Source organism: Aquarana catesbeiana, linkage group LG13 (genome assembly GCF_042186555.1).
Source record: "Aquarana catesbeiana isolate 2022-GZ linkage group LG13, ASM4218655v1, whole genome shotgun sequence".
NCBI lineage: Eukaryota > Metazoa > Chordata > Amphibia > Anura > Ranidae > Aquarana > Aquarana catesbeiana.
In genome coordinates, this window is record NC_133336.1 from 76,861,364 (window position 1) to 76,884,895 (window position 23,532).

The window sequence follows — 23,532 nt, forward strand, 5'->3', positions numbered from 1 at the left end:
TCCTACCCTCTGAGCCAACATAGATACAATTAAGGCAAAGTATGGTGGTTTTACGTATATGTATTTCTTTCTTTATGGTCAGAACTAAAAAAATTGTTCAAAACAATTTAGGCATGTAAATATTGTATATGATTTTTTGTTGTTTTTTTAAATGCAGCATTGGAACCGTTGGGTCTTTTCAATATGTTTTTCTCTATACCCTTAGCCCCTTATGGTAATCTTGTTTTATTTTAAAATTACTTTTCAGAACTCAATAGTTAGAGAAGTGATTCCCCCCCTACTATTATATGGCTTTGTCCAACATTTTTTATGAAAGCCTGAAAGGGAACTGTTAGTGCTGACTCTTTAGCTAGCTCACAGTGCTCATGTACAATTTGTAAAACAAAGTTTATGTATGTACTGTATGTATGTAAAAAGTAAATTTGAAAAAAGAATAAAAAAAAAAAAGTTGACCCAAACCTTTTGGGCTTGCTTACACTTGCGATTCGGGGTGGGGTTATGGTCAGTAAAACCCTGCAGTTGAACTGTGTTTTTACTGCCCCTCAACCACTCCCTCTTTTGCTGCAGAGGCCCGTCATGCTCAGCGGCCATCCTGCCCACTAAGTGTGAGAGCAAAGCAGGTGTAAACAAGCCCTTACAGTTTCTCTTTACAGCCTCTTCACATCAGACACATTGTCATGCATTTTCAAACACAGAAAATGCATTTACTTTGGAAATCCAATGTTTTCAATGCAGTCTGTGCAAGTAAAAAAAAAAAAAAAAGTTTAGGCTTTAGATACTTTAAAGGGAGCCTTTCTAGAAATACCATGGTGGCTGCCATTGCTCTAAAGTCATTTTTTTCCTATCTATATAGACATAATATATATATTTTGGAAACAAGCTGCAGATTGTCTTTTTGGTGTATGCATTTAGTAACCAGTGGAAGATATACAGACTCTGTATGACCCCCACAGAACACTTACATCAGCTTCCCGCAGTCACTGAAATACCGCTGTACTTGTTCTGCTTGGTTTAGTCTCTCTCTCCTTTCCTGAGATTTTTGAACCAGATTCTCCCAGGACTTTGTCACTTCTTCCAGTCTCTTTGAAACATTCTTCTGAACTGGTGGATGAATCTGACTGACATGCTGGCCAAGATTGGTAACTTGTTCCACTTCCTTTTTAATGGCTTGCAGATCTCTCTGTAATATAAAGCACAGTTAGATATGTGTAAAACATCATGTGGCATATAATTTGGTGAGTAATGAAGTCACAAAATGGCATGCCAAGACAAATTGCACATTTTAGGATTATAGTGATCTTGCACACACCTTGACAAAAGTGTTTGTTTTTTTTTTTAACCTGATTTTCAAGTCTAGATATCAGTTCATCAAAGGTAAAATAATTATCACATATGGTTTATAAAAAATCCATACTAATACACCTATTTTAAAACCTGGAAAGGATATATATTGTTAACAGTTACAGAGAAAAAATGACCTGATACAACCCTCTTGTTTGATCATGGCAAAAACATCTATGAGATTAATATTGCACCTCTAATGCCGCGTACACATGAGCGGACTTGCCAACGGGCTAAACTCCGTTGACATTTCAGACGGAAAGATTAAGACAGAACATGTTCTATATCTGAGTCCGTCTGAAATGCCGACAGAAAAAATCCGATGGGGCATACACAAGGTCGGAATGTCCGACCAAAAGCTCCTATTGGACTTTTTCTAATAACAGTTTTCTAAGGATGAGCTCCGGCCTGTTCGCACAGCCCACGTGCAGAGCCTGCCAGGAAGTCTGCACTGCGCTGTGCTAATCACAGGCAGTGGGACATTGCCCTGATGCGCGGCTGCAGAGATTGGGAAATGTCTCACTGCCTGTGATCAGCGCAGTGCCGACTTCCTGGCGGCCTCTGCACGTGGGCTGTGCGAACACGCCGGAGCTCATCCTTAATGAGCATGTTAGATGTTTCTCTATAAAATGTATCTTGTTACAGAACTTGTATGCGCTCTCTTAAGGCCACAATCCAGATAAAATTTTTACAAAATTTTGGATAGAGTGGGGAAGGTTTAAGAGTCTCTCTCAGATTGGTATCGCTTCTTGCACCCCTACAGAGGAGATTTCCATGCACTCACTGTGGGGACAGTAAGTAAAAAGTTTAGAACTTCTGAGAATGTTCTTATTGGTGTTCATGCCTTCCTGTCCTAGCAGTCCCAGATATAGCCTGTCTGATGTGGGGGTGCAGTAAAAAATGTACAGGGGTCAGCAAGGCAGAGGATAGAGTCAGCAGTTTGTAGGGTAGTGTACAGGGGCTATTGGTTTAATGGGCAGTGTACAGGGGTCAGTAGGGCAGAGGACAAGGGGCGGCAAGACAGTGTACAGGGGTTCAGTGGGGCAAAAGATGAAAGGTTAGCAGGGGATTGTACAGGAATTGGTAGGACAGTGTACAAGGGTCAATAGGGCAGAGGACCGGGATCAGCAGAGCCAAGGATATGGGTCAGCAGGTTGGAGGACAGGGGTCACTGCTGGCAGGGCAGAGGACAGGGGTCACCGCTGGAGAGGCTGAGGACAGGGATCACCACTGCAGAAGCTGAGGACAGGGATCATCATTGGCACGGCAGAGGACAGAGGTCTCCACTAGCAGGGCAGAGGAAAGGGGTCACACTGGCAGGGCAGAGGACAGAAGTCACTGATGGCAAGGCAGAGGACAGGGATCACCTCTGAAGAGGCAGAAGACAGGAATCACCACTGGCAGGGCACTAGGTAGAGCTCTTTTTCCATCCCAGGACAGCACGCAGCTCTGCTTTCCCACACTAGGCATAGCTAAGATCACAGTCCCTTACACACAGCCACAATCTGCACAGTGTGTGGCTGGCTGCTATGTTGTAGTTCCGACCTGTAAAACTCAAAAGTCGGAACAGCAGCTCAGCTGCAGTAGCCAGCTACACACTGCATGTAAGAGAATGTGATCGTATGTGTAGTGTGGGGAGGAGTAGCTGCGTACTGAGCTGGAATGGTTAAGGAGCTCAGTGGCCATGCACAGCATCCAGGTGGTTGTCAGGGGGCTTTGGTGGTGCAACTGAAATCTGTGGGGCGCAGTCCACCCTAGCATCCCCCTAGATCCAGCCATGTGTCCCAGTGCCAAATGCAGCTCCAATTTCATGTGGACACCAAAGCAAACGAAAAACTTGGCAGACATTTTAACTTTTCATCAGTCTATATAGATTTAAAAAAAGTTGGCTGAAGCAAGCCGCCCTGTCTCTATACTAAATTAAAATTGGGCCCTAACTCTAAAAGAAGGCCATACTCACCTTTCCTGCTGCCTATGCTGCCAAATTCTGCTATGAGCTTGAGAAAACTTCATGTGAAGTCTGCAGGGAAATCTCAACACCTCCAGGTGTGTAGATCTCCTAGGTCTCCTGACAACTCTCACTGGTTCCTCCAGCTAATTTCCATGCCAATACTATATCCTGTAATGTGTGGAGGTCAGCAGGAGCAATGAGTGAGAGTTGTGGTAGACCCAGGAGACTGACACTCCAATAAGTGTTGGATTTTCCTTTGGACATAATAAACATTTTCTTCAAGATTGCAGTGGTGTTCGGTGCCACAGGCAGCAGAAAAGGTGGGCATGTACACTTTTGTTTTACAAGTATGCCTTGATTTAAGTCCATTTTTGCTAGTCCTCCACTTAAGGACTATATTTTCAAATTCCATAAAACACTGCATGTATAAAGAAACTGGTACCGTCTAAATAAAGCTGTTTTTCCTTAAGACTTAGTTTAAACCATGCCTGCTCTAGCATTTACTAATGAAAACTTTCACTTAACTTGCCACCTTGTGTAACACAATGGAAAACCATGTGGCTGTTCACTTTAATGGCCACTTATGCTGCCCACAGGGCTTAATGTTTAGAGACTGTCAAAATGCTTACTGCACTGCCAGCATAGACTAAAGCTGGCCATACAGAAGAATTTAGTTCAAAAACTTTCATTTCAGGACCATTCATTTGATTTTTAAATCATTAGTGAGATCAAATCGACTGTTGTTTTCAATCATTATTTTGAAAGTGCCAGATGGAATTTTTTTTCAAACAAATTTCTAATGGCAAATTTGATTTTCGTTTGGGAAACTACATTGATTCCAAAATCAAATATTAAAGCAAACACAACTTTGAAGTACTTTTGAACAACATTCACCAAGCTGGCCCAAATGAACTATTTCCTTTACTAATTGATGTAGCCACTGTCAGCACTGTATAAACTGTATGTAGCATCAGCTGCATACAGTATACAGTGCTGTGTTTTGGCAGTGGGATGGGAACTTCCTATCTGCTGCCCGAACAAAATTGAGTCGGTCTTTCACTCACCTCAATTCCCCCATGCTGACTGAGCAGGGTTTGCACTCCAGGCAAGTCATAGCCATAATCATCTGTATTCACAGCGACCTCCTTCTCCTGCATCCAGCATATCAATTCATCAACATCGTGATCAAACTGATGCACCTGGTGAGCTTTTGTCAATGTCTAAACACAAAGGGAAAAATGTACATCACTTGTATAGATCATAAAAAGATACACTTAATTGCCAAAAGTTTGTGGACACCTAAAAACTAGAGATGGGCCGAACACCCCCTTTGGTTCTCAGCAGAATTCCCGAACAGGGAATAAGCCCATTTTAAAAGCTTATATGCAAGTAATTGGCCATAAAAGGGGTATGGGGGTCTGGGTACTGCCCTGGGGGACATGTATCAATGCAAATTTTTTTTTAAAAACAATCACTTTTTTCAGGAGCAGAGATTTTAATGATGTTTAAAGTGCAACAATAAAAATGAAAAATTCCTTTAAATATAGTGCCTGCGGGGTCCCCTTAGTCTGTTGTGGGGTCTGCAGGCAGGCGGCTTATCAGAATCTGGAAGCTCCTTTAAGAAGGGGCCCCCAGATCCTGCCCCCCCATATGAATGAGTTTGGGGTACACAGTACCCCTACCCATTCACCAAAAAAGTGTAAAAAAGTAATACAAACAGAGACAGTTTGACAATTCCTTTATTAAAAAATTTAAAAAACAGTGTCCCCCAATGTAAATCCATCGTTAATCACGCCGTCCAGAGCACGAAAAAAAAAAAACCGCTCTGCACTCATTGGCGGCTGACCGTCAAATGCCTCCTCTGCTGTTTGACAGTTCTTATATAGGTAAGGGCCACCTGACGACGTCACCTGGTGGCACTGCCGCCTTGTAACGTCACCAACCCAGCATGCACCAGACTGGGGGGGGGTCCCCACACCATTTTTATTCACTATTTTTTTACCGGCAAATGTTTTTTTTAAATTCAGTTGTCAGCAGGGAAGCCCATTGACAGCTTATGACGCATCGGTTGTTAAAGACGCCGCAGCCGGCTTCCCGGCCAGCTTCTTAACAACCAGCTTTTACTTGCTAGAGACTCTTATCAAGCCAAATGCAGGTACACTATTTGCATTCAAAAGAATACATTAAATGCTTTATTAATGCATATTAAACTGTACACATTTATGTTCTTATACAGTATCTGTCAATAGTTGGGCTTTAAAGTGAACTTGTGCCAAGAAAATGCACACAAATTTATTTACACATTCCAAAAAAGCAGTCAAGTGTTGTTAAACAATGTAGCTATAAGGCATTGCAAAAAATTCATCTTAATTTCAACAACAGAGGCATCAAAACCTTAAAATTGAGTTCCACGCAGAAGGGGATGCCCTGCTTGTTTGCACACCCCCCCCCCCCTCTACTACCACATTTGGCACTTTTTGGGGGGGAGCAGGTACCTGGTTTTCACAGGTACCCTCTCCCACCTCCAGGTCAGATTTACGAGGATCCTCCTCCTTCCCCTATGGGTGCAGTATGTAGCTGCTGACTTTTTTTGCCCAGACATGAGTTCCTCTTTAATTTTTTAAAAATTACTTTCTACTGCAGTAGAATCTATGTGTTTCTAAGCTGTTAACCTGACTTTGGAGTCTTTGTTGTGATTTTTGAGGATCTTTCAGAATTAACTACTTTACAATACAAGCAGCTGGAGAGGTGAGTGAGGGCTTGTTTTAAAGTTCTTTTAGTGCCTAAAAATATGTAAATAGTTTAATGTGCATATTCTGGTCACAGGGACACTTTACAGTCTTAGCAATAATCTTAGCCCTAATGTTAGTACAGTATATACTAATTGTACAATGGGTTTTCTATATATGTATGTTTTGTTATTTAGCAATCTCCAAAAATGAGTGTTGTGTTTTCTGTTACTTTATAATTAAGATATACTGTATACAACAAGGATGGAAATCTAGCTACAGGAAATAGATGGGAGAAAGAAATGTTACCTTAGCTCTATTTTGTATCGCACGGCACAGGGCATCCCAGGCTCTGTTCACCTCCTCTGCCTTCTTCTTGATCTCTTCTGCTTGATTGTGTGACTCTTTCAGCAGTCCTGATGTCAGTTCATTCAGTGACTGAACTTTACCCTTACCCAGGGTCTCTACTTCCTTAACAAAGTTCTCAAATCCCTTTTCCAGGGCCTGAAGGAAGGAAATCAAATCGGTTTAGCAACTTACTAGGCATCTCAATGACAACAGACAACAGTGACACAAGCATTGTGGTCCCTGTACAACTCTTTAGGACAGGCCACCTCCATATGGATGCCCCCATAACCCTATTCTCTTAAGTATTGAATGGAAAAAATTTGTAACAAATCTCTATAATTTGTAATTTTCTTCAGTCAATTTTGAGTTCCAGACATTCCTATACAGCACACCCACATTTCTAATCTTATCAGCAGCAGAAACTCACTAAAAGAATGGAGCAGCAGCACCACACTGATGAGGCCATAACTCTGCCCCTTTCCTCCTGTCCCAGCATGTACCCTGTTTCCACACATGAACTACAGAAGAGCCTCACTGCCGGAAAGCAACACCCAGACTCTAATGCCCCGTACACACGGTCGGATTTTCCGACGAAAAATATGCGATCGGAGCGTGTTGTCGGAAAATTCCGACCGTGTGTGGGCTCCATCAGACTTTTTCCATCGGATTTTCCGACGCACAAAGTTTGAGAGCAAGCTATAAAATTTTCCGACAACAAAATCCGTTGTCGGAATCTCCGATCGTGTGTACACAAATCCGACGCACAAAGTGCCACGCATGCTCAGAATAAATAAAGAGATGAAAGCTATTGGCTACTGCCGCGTTTATAGTCCCGACGTACGTGTTTTACGTCACCGCGTTCAGAATGATCGGATTTTCCGACAACTTTGTGTGACCGTATGTATGCAAGACAAGTTTGAGCCAACATCCGTCGGAAAAAATCCTAGGATTTTGTTGTCGGAATGTCCGATCAATGTCCGACCGTGTGTACGGGCATTACCCTTCTGGTTTTTGTCATACTTAGAAATACGGGAAGCTGATATCAAGACAAATTCAGATACTGTAAGTGTAATGCCCCGTACACACGGGAGGATTTTCCGATGGAAAATGTGTGATAGGACCTTGTTGTCGGAAATTCCGACCGTGCGTAGGCTCCATCACACATTTTCCATCGGATTTTCCGACACACAAAGTTTGAGAGCAGGATATAAAATTTTCCGACAACAAAATCCGTTGTCGGAAATTCCGATCGTGTGTACACAAATCCGATGGACAAAGTGCCACGCATGCTCAGAATAAATAAAGAGATGAAAGCTATTGGCCACTGCCCCGTTTATAGTCCCGACGTACGTGTTTTACGTCACCGCGTTCAGAATGATCGGATTTTCCGACAACTTTGTGTGACCGTGTGTATGCAAGACAAGTTTGAGCCAACGTCCATCGGAAAAAATCCTAGGATTTTGTTGTCGGAATGTCCGAACAAAGTCCGACCGTGTGTACGGGGCATAAGTATTGTTAGAACCCCTGTTGGGTTTTTATCCTTATCCAGTGCTCATTGGAGAGATTTATTCTTACTTCCCGTCCTTGTGACAAGGATTTCACCAGTCAGGAAGTGAGGGTAAATTTTCAACAGCAACATAGTTGGACTTAAAAACACTACTTTTTTCAGTAGATTAGGGGCAGGCTATACTTTACTCTTTTTTTTTTAAACCAAGATGTTTCTTTATTAAAGAATACAAATTCCACCTGACAAAAAGGAAAAGAATGAAGAAAAGCATATCAAGCAGAATATGCATCTCACATCTGCTGCACTTACATCGTATAGAGCAGGTTTTACATTCATCCAGTATAGTCATCTATTACTTGGCATACAGCATTAGATATAGGCAATTATGCGTACCAAATCAGAGAAGCCTATTTTCAACAACATTCAAGTAATCACATACCTAAAGTGTCAAGCCACTTACCCCAAATCTTTTCAAGTTTAGTTCTGCTTCCCTTATGTTGAAAAATTCAACCTTCTGATTCAACCATTGTTGTTAATGGGGTTCAGTTGCAATGTTGCAATGTTAACATCCTAGCTTGGAACAAGGATCCCCGTACAGTTACCCGTTATAGTAACATGCATATTACCTTGGGCAAGATGATTACCTTAACGCCTTCTAGATCTTGACCAAACTCATCAGACTCTGCAATAGTCTTCTTGCTGTCCAGCCAGGCCTCTATAAGTCCTGCTTCCTTCAAATACTGGAAGAGCTGATATTGTTCCTGCAGCTGACCCCTGCGCTGTTCTGCCTTCTCCAGCAGGGAGTGATATTCCTCTAGGAGTGACTGCAGCTTTGCGATCACTGCGGAGCTACAACAGACACTGGCATTAGTATCATCTCAATTCTTGATTCTTTGAAAAAAAGCCATGTATTAAAGTTTTACTCCAAAAGTTGTAGAAAGCAATATCTTTGCAATCTAGACCTTTCTCTCATTTTTAACATTTATTTAAATATACAGTAAAGCTAAAATCTATTTATGTGTTTTAATATAATATAACTCAGTCTTTGGTATACTATTTACTAAACCCTGACCACACGTCCTGTATAAATCAGACCAGACTTCCCTGTACTACAAGAGGGCTCATTTGAGTATCCATTATCTGGATGCAGTAAGGCTGGCTTCACACTATGTGCGGCCGCGGGGCACAGCAGGGGGTCCGGTGCATCCCCGTTCACTGTTTTAGGTACGAATTAGGTCCGAATTTTTGACTGAGGCTGGGTTTACACTATTGTGAATTGGATGCGGGTTTCTCTGCATCCAATTTGCATGACAGGAGGAGACTGTGACCGGCTCTTATTGGAGACAGTTCAAACACCTCCGGGGCGGCCACAGAGCGCACAGCAGAAGAGTCCTGTGCGTCTTTGGCTCTGTTAAAGGGTCTGGATTTAGCCAAAATTTCTGACCTAATTTGGACCTGAAACGGTGAACAGGGACGCACTGGACTCCCTGAGGTTCCCCCGCGGCTGTGCATAGTGTGAACCCAGCCTGAATTCAGACCTGAAACTGAGCCAACGATGCACAGGACTCTTCTGCTGTGTGCTCCACGCCCACCCTGGAGATGTGTGAACCGGCTCCATTGAGAGCCAGTCAAAGTCTCCTGTCATGCAAATTGGACGCGGGGAAACCCTCATCCAATTTGCAATAGTGTGAACCCAGCCTAAAAAGCTACATATTGCAGCATTGTAAATCAATTGTATGCTAAAAAAAAGGCATATGGAAAAGACTTTCATCAATATCAAAACATTTCTTGATTTTCTTTTGTTATCGGTTAAGTGACAGCTTTTAATTTCACACTTTAGAATGCCTAGCATGGTGAGCATCGAGAGCACGTTCTTTCTGATGACATTACTCCCTCCTCCTGAAAGGTAACTCATGTCATCTCTTATCAATGAATAGGATTTCTCACACAGGGAGAACGTGCATGCTGGGGTGGCAACGCCACCAATGTTTGGGTGGGTGGGAGTTGTCACCTTAAAAAAGGAAGTGCCCCAGATAAGCACCATAAACTAATGGTTTTAGGTGTACAGTTGTCCAAGAGGTTTAAATAAATAACTTGCATAGTTATTATCCTAAATTGAGAAATAGTCCCCTTATTTAGGGATTTGTAAAGGTAACGAGAAATACAGCAATAGTATATAATACTTACCTTTCTGGGTTGTCGCTGTCAGTTTGTAAGTTTCTGCCCGTGTCTCTTAATTTCTCAATTCTAGAAGAGAAACCTTCCAGGTCCCGGATGGTGGTGTCTAACTTGCGAAGTAGTACTTGTGTGGATTCCTCGTTCTTCCCATTGTCAGGGGATTTAATGATAAAGCCTCGCTCCGCCATCCATGCTTCGGCTTCCAAAAGCTGAGTGGAGCACACATAGTCAGAGGACATAAGTGAAATCGCAGATATTGTTTATAGACAGAAATTTTTGAGTGCAATAGATAAAGTAAACCACAGATAATGACCACCACAGTGTCTAACTCGAACATTCCTTTGGGAGCTTTTTTAAAATGTGTATATGTACCAAGTGATAAGGCATGTATATGTAGATGTATATAAGACACAGGTATTTGGCAACGTTACCTCTGTAAGAAATTGCTGGGCTTCACAGGCTTGTGTCAGTCTTGTTGTCCTACGTTCAGCTTCAGCTTTCAATGTTTCTACAGCCACTTCCAGCTGATGCAGCCGTTCATCAATCTCTTTGCTGGCAAAATGGTTGCCTCTCACCAGCTTGCGCCCAGTGCCCATCACAGCTTTGGTCAAAGCCTCACGGCTGCTGATCTCATTTTCTAAATTCTGAAAACGGAGAGGTGGAAAGGTTTTACAAACTGATACACGTTTGAACATTTGTCATTTTGCTATACTTAAAGTGTTACTAAACCCACAATAGTAAAATTTGTGTTACTGTGTATATGCAGTAAAACATGCTTGTTATACTCGATGTGGAACCTAAGGGGTTAATCCTTTGCATTGTGTATAAAGGCTGTGTGATCCTGTCTTCTCTGATCCTCCTCTTTTTTAACTGACTCCAACCCATCTCTTGATAGAACAGAGCAGTAGGAGCCAGGCTGCACATGCTCAGTTTGATGTGTATTGCTAGAGAGTTTTTTTTTTCTTGGGAGAGTGCATGTGATCAGCACAGGGCCAATCAGCACTGTCCAGACAGAGGGTCTGGGGAGAATGAAAACTCCTCCTACAAGCTTACTGTAACCAGACACTGATATAAGTCACAAGACTGCTATATACTGCTGATGAAAAATTGTATTTAGCAGTTTATATTTAGTAAAACTATTGCATTTCCATGTTATGTGACCAGATATAGCGAATGCAGGGTCCTGGGTTTATTAACACTTTAAATAATGATTAAGAATAAAAACAATTTATCAGTGACTACATTGTATGAATTATCATAGCTGGCACAGTGATAGGCTCTACCCTGCTGTAAGCATCTTCCCTATGATAAAATGGCAGCACTGTACAAAGCAAAAGCTTGATTGGCTCAAAATGATTGAGCTCCCTTTCCCAGGATGCATGCTACTGTTTATTGTACTACTTTATCGAAAATTTTAAGTTTTGATTTAATTTTTAAAATCAACATGCATTTAATGGCAAGTTTAGGTCAAATCTATAAAAAAAAAGGAGCAAAGGCCTGATGAAGTAGTTAAGGCTGCAGTACATGTAGAGATCTCTGCCACCGGTCCCCATGTTATACTGTATGATTCAGCACTGATCAAGGCTTTTTGGCATATTTATTTTTTGGCTTTTTGATCTTGGATTTTTTGGTATATTTCCTTTTTTTCCTATTTCTGCACAGGTGTCCATTTTTTGGAGGGAACTTTTGTTTAAGGGGTACTTTTTCTATTAAGTCCAGTTAAAACAACTTAATGATTTTTTTTTAAATAGAATGTGTTTTTTTTTATTAACGCCCCTATTACCCCTTAGTTTTACCCTAATCAGTCCTCCTTTCCCTTCTCCCCTTAGCTATTATGTTCCAAGTGATTTGTTTGTTCTTTTGTATCTTGATAACCATTAATATTTAATTTTAAAAGAATGTATTAATTTTGTTTATTTTTTAATGTCACATTCAAAAAAGGGAATAATTAAAAAAGCTAATATTTAACTTGTAAGTAACTTTGTAGTGCTTTGTACCAAAATTTAATTTTAATTTTAGTTTCATTTTTCTTAACCTAACACTGGTGACAGTTCAAAAAAAGTTTGTTTTGTTAAACTCTTGTCTATGGATTGCATAATAAAATAATCATAAATAAATAAAATAATCACAATAAAATAATTTGCAGGACAATATGATCATAATAAAACCTTGTTTGTCCTGAAAAAAAAGCAATGATATATGTACAGTGCATTACATTGTTATCTTAAATAATTACAAAGCTTTTGCTAAATAAACAGGCCCAGAGCTCAAATTCAAAAACTGATCTTGTCTTTACTGTAGAGTATATGCAGGTATGAGCTGTTAAAAAATCTTTTTTATTTTTTTGTGTGTGTGTGTGTGTTTTTGAATTTATGGTTAATTTTAGTCTTCTTTGCATTTGTGTTCTTTTCCTTATCGGTGTGTGTGTTTATGGGTGTACTTGGTTGTTATTTGTCATGTAATGTCAGATTTGTCTGTCATGTAAAACATTTTATTTTTAATTTTACAGTCTATTTTTTTTTTCTGTGAAAAAAAATTAAAACAATGAAGATAATGAGGGGCTGTTTTTAGCTGGTCTAGGATAGTTGCAGGCAGCATTTGTAGGAGTCAACTAAAGCTATTTACACTCTTAAAATTAATCAAAATCACATTGGTTTTGCCTTCCCTATTAATGGCAATGCATTTTGCAAAAAAAGTGAAGTTTTGTTGAAATCTTCCATTTTTTTGCCGCAATTTCTAGGAAATATGTCATTTGTCCCTAGTTACAATTTTTATATCCCTATATGTTGCAGTTTTACCAGACCTGGTGCTTCTCCAGTAACGCTTGTGATGTAGTCAGTGACTGTCCACACTCCTTGGAGGAGGCGAGAGGCATCTTTTCTTGTATCCATGTTAGCTCATCATCGATATCCCGGAAAAATTGATCAAGTAACTTCTTGCTTTCCAGAGCTGCTCTGCACTCTTGTAGAGGATCATTAAGACTTTTGTATCTATCGTTGAAAAACATGTCACACTAAATTAATTAATTACAACTTAGTCTAAATGCTACCAATAAGGGTCTTGGGTCTTTCCACAAAAGGAAAAAAGCCTTGCCAAATCATGCCAATACTTTCTTGACATAAAGTGCCTCTAACCTCAAACACCTCTGTAAAAACAGCAACACAACCTTCGTTTATTTCTTATTTTAAACTTTGATCCCCAAACCATTTAACTGGGAATAATGGCACTCACAAAATGGGATCACAAGTGAATGGACATGCCACAACATTAGATCCAGCCGCATGAAGTGGTCTAAACCACTAAGAGGGTTTTTTACGAACATTTTCTTTAAAGGTTATTTTCTCAACTCTTCTGGCAACATGCAGTTAAAGTGGAACTTTACATTGGCTTTAGAAAAAGTTTTTATTTTTCTGAGTCCCTCCATATCATAGTTTTTTTACCCGTTGATCTGGCCAGTAGAATTTCTTCCAACTTCCTTATCAGGGTGACAGTGTTGTTTGTTTTGCAGTGAAATCAAGCACCAGTATTGTCACCCTGTAGGAAGTACAGTCTTAAATGGACTTGAAGTCTTAAATGGACATTAAGTAAGTGAAAACAAGTCTATCTCCAGGTAACACAGAGTTACTAGAGTTGAAAAAAACGGTTACAAAAGCAACTGAGTGCTGTCCATGATACTTATTTTATTTGCACTAACAGTTAAACAGTATCACAGACAGTACTCTGTTGTTTTGTTGGAAGTGCACTATCATGGTTACAATCAACTCAAAGAAAAAAAGGTTGAATTTATATGAATTAAAGCTGAGTGTTGTAAGCACCTCTGTCAGCATTTATGGTTTATCTCAGCTCTGTAACTCACTTTTGCAGGACAGTTTGGCCTACAGGAAAGTGCTGAGAAAAATATAAAGGCCTAAGAAATTAAAAACAAAAGTCATATACTGATGACTATCATTACAGGTATTAACATACAGTTTCTAGAATATGTATTGCTATAATTGTCCTTTAGGTCCACCACATGCCTGCAGGTACCACTGTGGGATAAGACAGATAGCACAATACTCATGCCACGCATGGTGCATGGTCATTTTAGAAACAGGATACTGGAGTTGAAAGCTTAAAGAGGAGCTGCACCTTAAAAAAAAATATTAAAAGCCAGCAGCTACAAATACTGACTTTTAATAAATGGACACTTACCTGTCCCAGGGTCCAGCAATGTCGGCAGCTGAAGCCGATCATCCTCAGTCAGGCAATCGGGAAGTGAAGCGCTGCGGCTTCACTGCCCGGTTCCCTACTGCGCATGCGCAAGTCGCGTTGCGCCTCTGCACTGGTCCCCGTTGTGTGCTGGGAACTGTGTGTTTCCCAGCACATAACGGGGGGGGGGGCGGGCGGGCATCTGCGGATATTCTGCGGCTGTCTAAGCCCAGAAGTGGCTGCAGATACCTGTATTAGACAGGTATCTGCACCCCCTCCCCCTGAAAGCTGCCAATTGCGGCACCGGAGGGGGGGAGGAATCCGATGAGCGGAAGTTCCACTTTAGGGTGGAACTTCGCTTTAAGGGTTGGAATTTTTTTTATCAAATATATTCATCTCAGTGTAGATCTGTAATGATAACCTTGTTTAACTGTTTCTGCCTTTCAAGAATTAAGAAGCAAGAAGACCACACAACATATACAAAGCTGTGAACTTCAAAAAAATTGTTGACAGATCTGATCATTCAATAATGATCAATTACATCCCCATGCGTATGGCCAATTTTACGATCTGTTTCTTTTCTGAGATATGGCAAGAAAGCAAAAAAATAATTACCAGGGAATATCTACTATTTTATAAAGATGAAAACTGTTAAAAGTGGCAGAACAGGACGATAGTGAGAATGTGGAAATCAGATATACAGTATGCTGTAGACAGACTGACCACAAACATGGATTACAGATTGCTAACCTGTGAACTAGAATTCTAACTCTGTCTTCTATTTCATCTGCCAGGAAGTGTCCTGCTTGTCGGAATTCACGAGTCTTATTTGCCAGGACTTGCAGTCTCTCCCCATGGCTTGTGATGCTCTCTTCAAGCTCTCCAAGTTTCTCAAGTGTTATTAGATCTTTAGTTTTATTAGCAGAGTCCAGCTTGGCTTCCACTTGGTCTAACCACTTCTCCAAGTCATCTATGCTCCTTTGAAACTGCTGTGCCTAAAGCAGAAAGATTGCCAGGGATTATGTCATTATCACATGGCATATTGCTAAAAATGGAAAAAAGGCAAGCTATGCAGTCAGTCTTTATAAACTACTAATCACCTTATAAGCATCCTGGAGCTTTTTTCCTTTTTCATCACACTTTTCCTGAAGTTCCTCCCACAGCTCTTCCATTTCAGCAAGCCTTATCTGAATGATCTCAGATGCATAATGATTAGCTTGCAACATCTTCTCTCCATCCTGCAAAATAAGGGCCCAGTCAAAAGCAGCCAGGTGCCAATGCACTACTAGTGTAGTGGGAAAAGGGGCGTGGTTCATGATAACCAATAAGACTGTGACTTTCATACTATTGTACTGTGACATGTTTACTGCCTACATTATTACTTTAACAGAAACTGAGTAACTTTGAATGGCCCTATTCGCAGAACTATGTATGATAATCTTACAGCTTTGATGGCATCCAGCCTGTTGCGATTCGCTTTGATCTCCGCCTCAAATGTCTGATGCTTCTGTAACTTGGTCTGCAAGTTGCTGGGGTCCTTCCAGCTGTCATCCATGGCGATGGTGTTTTTTTCTAGCATCCATGCTCCCACCTTTGTGTGATATAATTGAGAACACTGATGATGAACAATTCTTTACAGGACCTCAAATTATTAGTACACAAACTTTTCAGGACCTCACACGCATACACAGCCATGCATGCAAATGTACACTTTCAGAAATATATAGTCCTCCTCTGGCATACATGCACAATTGCACATTTAGAGCATGCAGCCCAATGTTAAGTAAATCAAAATCTAAGAACAGAAAGTAAATAGCCTACTGGTCCTTATATATTGTTTCTGTATTTGTTTAAATTTTTTAGGTTAGGAACAGAAAAATACCCGTTGTCCTTGTACGTAACTACCAGCTATCTTATGTGAACAAAAAAACAATTCCTTCCATGAAATGGAGATAAAGAAAGGGGGAAGTGTTTGTAGAGATATAGTGCAACGAGTAAGCATTATCAACCAAAGATAGAAGTGTGTTATTGGCAGGAACACCAATATAAATGAAGGGAAAAAAAGTCTTAAAAAAAAAACCAATGCAGCCACTAAGCACTAATCGGCTGCAATATATTACATTTGTGGTTTTGGGTTTATATATACACTTTAAGTTACAGTGCCAGTAAGGTCTTGCAACCCCTATTAGTGTTTACCACACATGGGTTGAGTTGCTCAGTAGTACACCATAGTGGTAATGTTAGTACCTACACATGTACTACACAATAAAAACTTCTGGTCTTTCAGGAAATTCTACAAATTTATAGTACAGTTAAACATGGATTTACAAATATATGTATAGTTGGTAAGTCAGTGGGAGCTATGTCTGTGTATTTATGTTTTTTTTTTTAAATCTGGGCAGAGTGTATATTATAAAATTGTATTCTTGTGTTATATAAAAACCTCATAGGAGCTCCGTAGGAATGTCTGAAGTTCCCTAGATTCTTCAAGCTTCTTCTTACGGGCTTCTGACATATTCAAAAGCTTCTTCTTCCTGGTGGAATGAAAAATGAACAACAATACGAACAGTTGAGATATTAAAGATCAGCAGTAAGGAGAACTGAAAAAAATAGGTTCAACATTAAACTGGTTGTAATAGTAGAAGGTTTTTTTTACCCTAATGCATTCTCTGCATTAGGGTTAATTTTTTTTAGGTGCAGCACCCCCCCCCTAAATACTTACCTGAGCCCAATCTCGGTCCAGTGCTGTGCCAAGAGCAGCAGCGCTGCTCTCTCTCTCCCTCCTTACTGGACTCAGTGAGAGCAGCGGAAGTCATTGGCTCCTGCTGCTGTCAATCAAATCCAGTTAGGAGGGAGTTGGGGGGGTGGGCCGAGCCACACTGTGTGTGTGTGTCAATAGTTGCATACAGTATGGGTTGGGATCGAGCATGCACAAGTATCCCGCTTAGCAAGTGGCTTGCTAGGGGGGTACTTTAAGGCAGGAGGGGACAGGAACGCCAGCGGGGGAGCCCCCAAAAGAGGAGGATCGGACTGCTCTTAGCAAAACCATTACACAGAGTAGACAAGTGTGACATGTTTGTTATTTTATAAAAAAATTAAGCCTTTAGAATCACATTAAGGAAATGTGCATATTTACTGACAATTTATGGCTACAATTTGTTGATCCTGAAAAACTGCTAATGGCAAAATATTGCAGTTTCAGTCATTGAACATTAAAGCTGTACAATCATATTGTAATGTATATGATAAATCTCCTTTAGATCTAACAATAACTATGTAGTGTGAGAGTCTGCCTAATTGGATAAAGATTGATTGTAGGCTTCAAGTGGGTGCTTGTATTATATGTTTTGGTGAAAAATACAAAATGAGTAAAGAATACAAAATAAATGTAAACGTTAATGCAGAAAAATAAAAGCTACACTATATGGCCAAAAGTTTGTATATACCCAACCATCACAACTACCCTATATCACCAAATGTATGTTGACACCACTCCAATTTATTCAATTCAGGTGTTTCCACTTGAAGGCTACTGTTAATGATGCTGCATATAAGTGTGCACTTCCAGCCTTGTATCAACAGTTTTTGGAGGGCATTTTTTTTGTTACAGAATGAGTTTGACCCATAAAGACATGGTTTGATGAGTTTGTTGTTGCGGAACTTGAGTGGCCTGAATAGAGCCCTGATCTCAGCCCTACTGAACACCTTTGGCATGAATTAAAATGCAGATCACAAGCTAGGTCTTCTCATTGAACCTCTCAAATAGTACACTTACCCATTGGAGATTTAGAATAACATTACATAATATCCCAGACAGTGGTGTAACTAAACAGCTTAAAGCTGGATTTTGGGAGGGGGCGTGGGCCGGAGAGCGATGGAGTAGGACGCATGCAGTGAGAGCACCGCTTGCTCCGCTTACTCCTGTACTAGATATCCTGCCTCAATCCTGCTCGATTTTACTCAGCCTCTACACTCCAGCAGGCCCGCCTTGCTCCCTCCAAGGTCCTCAGAGACTCCCAGCTTGCTAGAGTGCCGCCCGGGGCTGGCATTGCAGGGCTTTTCCATCCTGCAACTGCCCGAGGGACAGACCGCGGCTCCAGCCTAGCTCCCGGAGCGGCGGCCATCTTGCTTCACCCAGTGACAGCACCTGCAAGTTTTTCTGGCCTCCCTGACTGTTCTGAGCCCTGTCTCCTCTTGCTACAGCCGCTGGACCACCCGAAGCCGCTATCACAGCGCCTCCTCATCCTGCAGCTACCTGGGGGACAGTCCGCAACTCCGGCCCAGCTCCTGGAGCGGCGGCCATTTTGCTTCATCCAGCGACGGCCTCGGCAGGTACTACAGGACTCCCTGACTACCCTGAGCCCAGTTTCCTCTTGCTACAGCCGCCAAACCTCACAGCTAGTCGACCGCTACCTGTAGCTCCTATTGTGACACTCCTGAACTGCGGTGGGAGGGGGTCATCGAGGATCCGGCCTAGTCTTGGTACACCCGGGGACCCTCCCGACCACCTCTGGAGTATGTCCCTGCTGAAAAAGGCTTCCGAGGCCGCCGACAAACTCGCCAAGTACCGCTGACTTGAAGAAGACCAACAGGCCAAAGATGGCACCGGCGCCTCCTCAGAAAGGGAGCACTCCGTGGCGGCCACTAACAAAGTGCTTGATGCTATCGCCCTGTGCCAGAGCACGCTCACCACCAAAATTGAGGAGGTCAAAATTGATGTGTCCCTTATCCAGCAGGATCTCTCTACCCTGCGAGACCACGTAGCAGAGACGGAGACCTGTATTGGCAAAGCGGAAGACATCTTGCACCCCTTGCAGACGCTACTGATGAGGTGCGCCGCCAGCTACAACAGATTAGTGCAAAACAGGATGACATGGAGAATCGCCTCCGGAGATGCAATTTTCGCGTTATCGGCCTTCCTGAGACTGCTGAGGGTAACGACCCGGCGATTCCTCCAGATGAAGCCACGTGGGAGGTGGTGAAACTATTAGAGGTGGAGCCTGGCAGTGGACTACTACTACTGAGTGAGACTGTCATGTCATTTTTAATGCTTTTAAAATTTCATTAAATGTGAGTTTAATGCTAGCTGGGGTGTGTTTCGTGTTTTCATTCTTAACCCCTCGGATACTGCACTATAGGAGGCACTTTCTCTCGTTTTTTTTCATGTGTTGCTGAACTTACCAGTAGTCATTGTAGATTTAAAGTTTGAAGCAGCACAGTGGAAGGAGTACCTACCTGCTTTTGATTACTTTCATCCTTTGAGCCACCAAGATTCTCTGACGATCCCTGGGAGGGAATGTTTGCACAGGGTGCAAGGCGTGTTTGACCCCTTGCAAGGTCGTTTAAAGGAAGTGAGCGAGCATTGCATGAGGTGGTGGGAGCACTCCGTTCATTGAAGTTGTCTGAAGATATCACACAAGCTTGTTTTTGTTTTTTCGTTTTTTATCTTTTCATTTTTTTGCACAACGTGGATTCATTCATTTTATGTTTTTTGGACTTTTTTCATATTATCACCATAATTGTTTATTTCACTTTTACAGCGCTGTCACACCTATATTGTTTTTTACTAATTTCTGTGGGAGCACATTAGTGACAGCTGCAGCAAAATGTTATTACTATTATATGTTTTTCTAAGTTTCACATTTCACACCATATTAGCGCGCAACTACCTCAATTTTCATTAACGACCCAGCGAGCTTTCTTGAAAACCTCCTGACAACCACCTTTGGCAGGGACGCATTCTTGGTAATGTTCGCGTTGGAGAGAGCCCATCGAATCCCTGCCAGTCCTCCCACCCAAGGAGCTCCACCGCGTACCCTGATAGCGAAATTACTTAACTTCAAGGACCGTGACAAGATCCTCCGCCTGACCAGAGAGAAGGAAAATATCCCCCACACCAACACACATTTGGCCGTCTTCCCAGACTTCTCCATTGAGGTACAATGGCAGCAGTCCAGGTTCCAGGATGTTAAGCGGCGCCTCCGCGTTCTACACCTCAAATACGCTATGCTGTACACTGCAAAGCTTCGTGTTGAGTGCGATGGTCGAACCCACTTTTTTGAGGACCCCGAGCTGGCATCCACTTGGATTGATCAGAGGGATCGCTGAGACTGAGCATGCCACACTGCCTACAAGCTGTGAGTACTTTTCTTTTCTCTCCCCTGCTCCCCCTTGTGCCTGCAATGCTGCCCATTTCCATCCTGATGCTTAGCCCTTCAGTGGGCACATTGCATGTGTATGTCCTCTGCCGGAGCAGGGGGGCAGACCTGGAAATCCTTTTCTGTAATACACTGGACCTCGCAGCATGCCTGCTGCCTCTGGGCGACCTTACTGACTCATGAGCCCCATTCTCCCCGCACCTGTAGAGGACAGTATATCAAACATTGCTGAGATTTCCTACCTCACTTTACCTACCATCCTAAAGGCAGACGGGCCCCCCCCTGCACAGCTGTAATGCCCCGTACACACGGTCGGACTTTGTTCGGACATTCCGACAACAAAATCCTAGGATTTTTTCCGACGGATGTTGGCTCAAACTTGTTTTGCGTACACACGGTCGCACAAAGTTGTCGGAATTTCCGATCGCCAAGAACGCGGTGACGTACACCACGTACCACGAGACTAGAAAAGGCCGGTTCAGAACCAAGCGCGGCACCCTTTGGGCTCCTTTTGCTAATCTCGTGTTAGTAAAAGTTTGGTGAGAGACGATTCGCGCTTTTTCAGACTCGTGGCTTTCAGATCGTTTTCTGCCGTTCAGTTTGTGCTTGTGGGTTTGTATCTGCTCTTCAGTGCGTGCAGTCAGTTCGTATCGGAGTTTTCTGTGCGATCTTGCCCGCTCGTTGCTGTTTTTCAGGTCGCTACAGGCGTCTCCAGAATGGCAGCTTGGACTTGCCACCTCCAGAGGACAATGTTGAAGGTCTCCCATTTGTGTTTGTTGCTGATGAAGCATTAGCGCTGGGGGACCACCTGATGCGGCCATTCCCAATGAGGACCCTCACCCCGGAACAGAGGGTTTTTAATTACCGGCTGGCCAGAGCCCGAAGAGTGGTGGAGAACACATTTGGAATCCTGGCCAGCCGCTTCCGATTATTTCTGACACCCATCCATATGGCGGAGTATAAACTGAACCATATAATACTTGCCTGCTGTGTTCTCCATAATTTTTTAAGAAAACATTCAGCCAACTATGCTGGCTCAGTTGGGCCTGAGGCCGGAATCCCTAATCCATCAACACTGACGGCGCTTGAAAGTGGCCGTCCTGGCTTGCCCTCCCTGAATGCCTGTGATGTCCGGTTACGCTACCTGGAGTTCTTTGTGGGTAGGGGGGCTATCAATATGCCAGACAATCTGTGACACCTTTTTCAAATAAAAAACAACCAAAAGAAATTCTTTGTGGACATTTACTGTTTGTGTTTGTTTTAGCTGACCCTGACAGAAATGTGTTGAGGGCAGAAAATGTCGTGATTGGGTAACCTTATAAAAAACAGTGTTGGCTGGTACTTCCTAAATGCAAAAACACATTTCACTACAAGTGCACTTGCAACTGCACTGAACCTGCACTTGTAGTGCAAAGAGGATTTGCCCTTAGGAAATAACCCCCATTTTTGCATAAAACAGCAATTACATCACCCCAAAAGTGTTGTAGTGTTGAGACAATAATCCACACATTCTTGAGTAAGGCACGACATATTTGTGGCCTTAAAACGTCTCCTTCTGGATCGGGACGTGCCTGGATCTGCCCTTTCCTCCTCCTCCTCCTCGTTGCTACAATTAGCCCGCACCTGCTGTATGTCCGCCATCATGCTCTTCCCCCACTGCGCCGAACGAAAAGGGGCGGGAAATACACTAGAAAGAACGTCAGGGGCGGGCGGAGTTACACGCATGCGCAGTGTGTATAAAGCGTAACACGCGTGCGTATTACGTTTGATCTGTGAGCGGAGGAAGGAGCATTGGACGCGCCGATCGTAAGAACGAAGGTAAGAGACAAACTTGTGCCTATACTGCTTCTAGATTGAGGCCTATATTGTAACAAGATTAGGAGAGTTTTGTGTGACATTAGGCTTTGTCTTGTGTTGTGTCTTGCAGTGAACATGGATATCTTAATGAAAGATAATGACTTCATTTCAGTATTCATAGAGATGCTAAGGGAGCTGCCCTGTCTGTGGGAGATTAAACACCCCCATTACAAGAACCAAGCAAAGAGGAAGGCAGCACTGGAGCAATTGTGTGAAATTGTGAAGCAGGTGATCCCCACGGCAGACATCACTTATTTAAAGATTTTCATTGGTGGCCTGAGGAGCACATATCTGAGGGAGCGCAATAAAGTCCTTGATTCGCAGAGATCCGGAGCAGCAGGTGACATCTATGTCCCCAGGATGTTGTACTACGACAGGCTGCACTTTCTGGCAGGCCAGACTGAACCCAGGCCATCCCTCTCCAGTCTTCCTTCCACGCTTCCTTCCCCCCCAGCTGAGGCTTCTGACGCCCAACCTGGGCCTTCCAGGCCACATGTGGAGGAGCCCAGATTGAGCCAGGTATAGCATTCCTCTAAATATTTCTGCTTGTCCAATCAATGATGTGAACTATATGTTAGTTGGGAGTACTAATTAAGGATTGTGATTGATGATGCAAAAACTAAAACTATGTCCCTTTTTCATACACAGGGAAGTCTCAGCCAGGAGGTGGCCGGGCCGAGCCGGCTGGCTGATATCAAGGTCCCTCCACCCCCCCTGAAAACAGAAAGTGGCAGTAGGAGGAGTGCCCTAGAGGAGGCTGCTATAGCATTCTTTTGGAGGGCTGCAGAGGTCCTGGGAGCACCACACACCAGGCAGGAGAACATTGCTGCATTCATAGCCTATAAAATGCAGAGGATGGAGGAGGGCCAAAAAGCCATGTGTGAGGCCCTCATATCGGAGGCTCTGGAGAAAGGTATGAGGGGCCAAATTACACCTCACACACAGCTTTGGGATGGTCCTCCTCCTCCTCCTGCAGGTCCTACTCCTCCTCCAGGTCCTACTCCTCCTCCTGCCACATCTCCAACTGCACAGCCACAGCCGGGAATGAAGCGTGAAAGGAAGACCAGACAGTGAGGATCCTGGATCCAGTCTGTTGGGCAAAAAAATGCAGCCTCTTGTGGTACCACAGCCTGCGGACACACATGTCATCTGCTGCTATCCAAGTCTCTGTGAATCCCGGACCAGACTGCCCTCCCTTACATATGGACTCCTCAGGCCACCAATTTTGATGTTGAAGAATTGATGTCTGCCGTGGGGGTCCCAGGCTTCGCTAAT

The 23,532-nt window shown here is 42.8% G+C and overlaps 1 protein-coding gene across 1 annotated transcript in view; it reads right to left on the reverse strand.

The window, feature by feature from the left end:
• The window catches only part of SPTBN5 (spectrin beta, non-erythrocytic 5), a 367,667-nt gene that overhangs the window by 47,636 nt on the left and 296,499 nt on the right, over nt 1-23,532 (reverse strand). The window contains exons 48-58 of the mRNA XM_073608935.1: nt 16,686-16,776; nt 15,687-15,833; nt 15,343-15,480; nt 14,993-15,237; nt 12,858-13,044; nt 10,486-10,698; nt 10,064-10,263; nt 8,521-8,725; nt 6,331-6,525; nt 4,357-4,512; nt 963-1,180 (exon numbers count right to left, since the gene is read on the reverse strand). Of these exons, the coding sequence (XP_073465036.1) occupies nt 963-1,180; nt 4,357-4,512; nt 6,331-6,525; nt 8,521-8,725; nt 10,064-10,263; nt 10,486-10,698; nt 12,858-13,044; nt 14,993-15,237; nt 15,343-15,480; nt 15,687-15,833; nt 16,686-16,776 (1,995 nt within the window). The remainder of the gene's footprint in view (nt 1-962; nt 1,181-4,356; nt 4,513-6,330; nt 6,526-8,520; nt 8,726-10,063; nt 10,264-10,485; nt 10,699-12,857; nt 13,045-14,992; nt 15,238-15,342; nt 15,481-15,686; nt 15,834-16,685; nt 16,777-23,532) is intronic.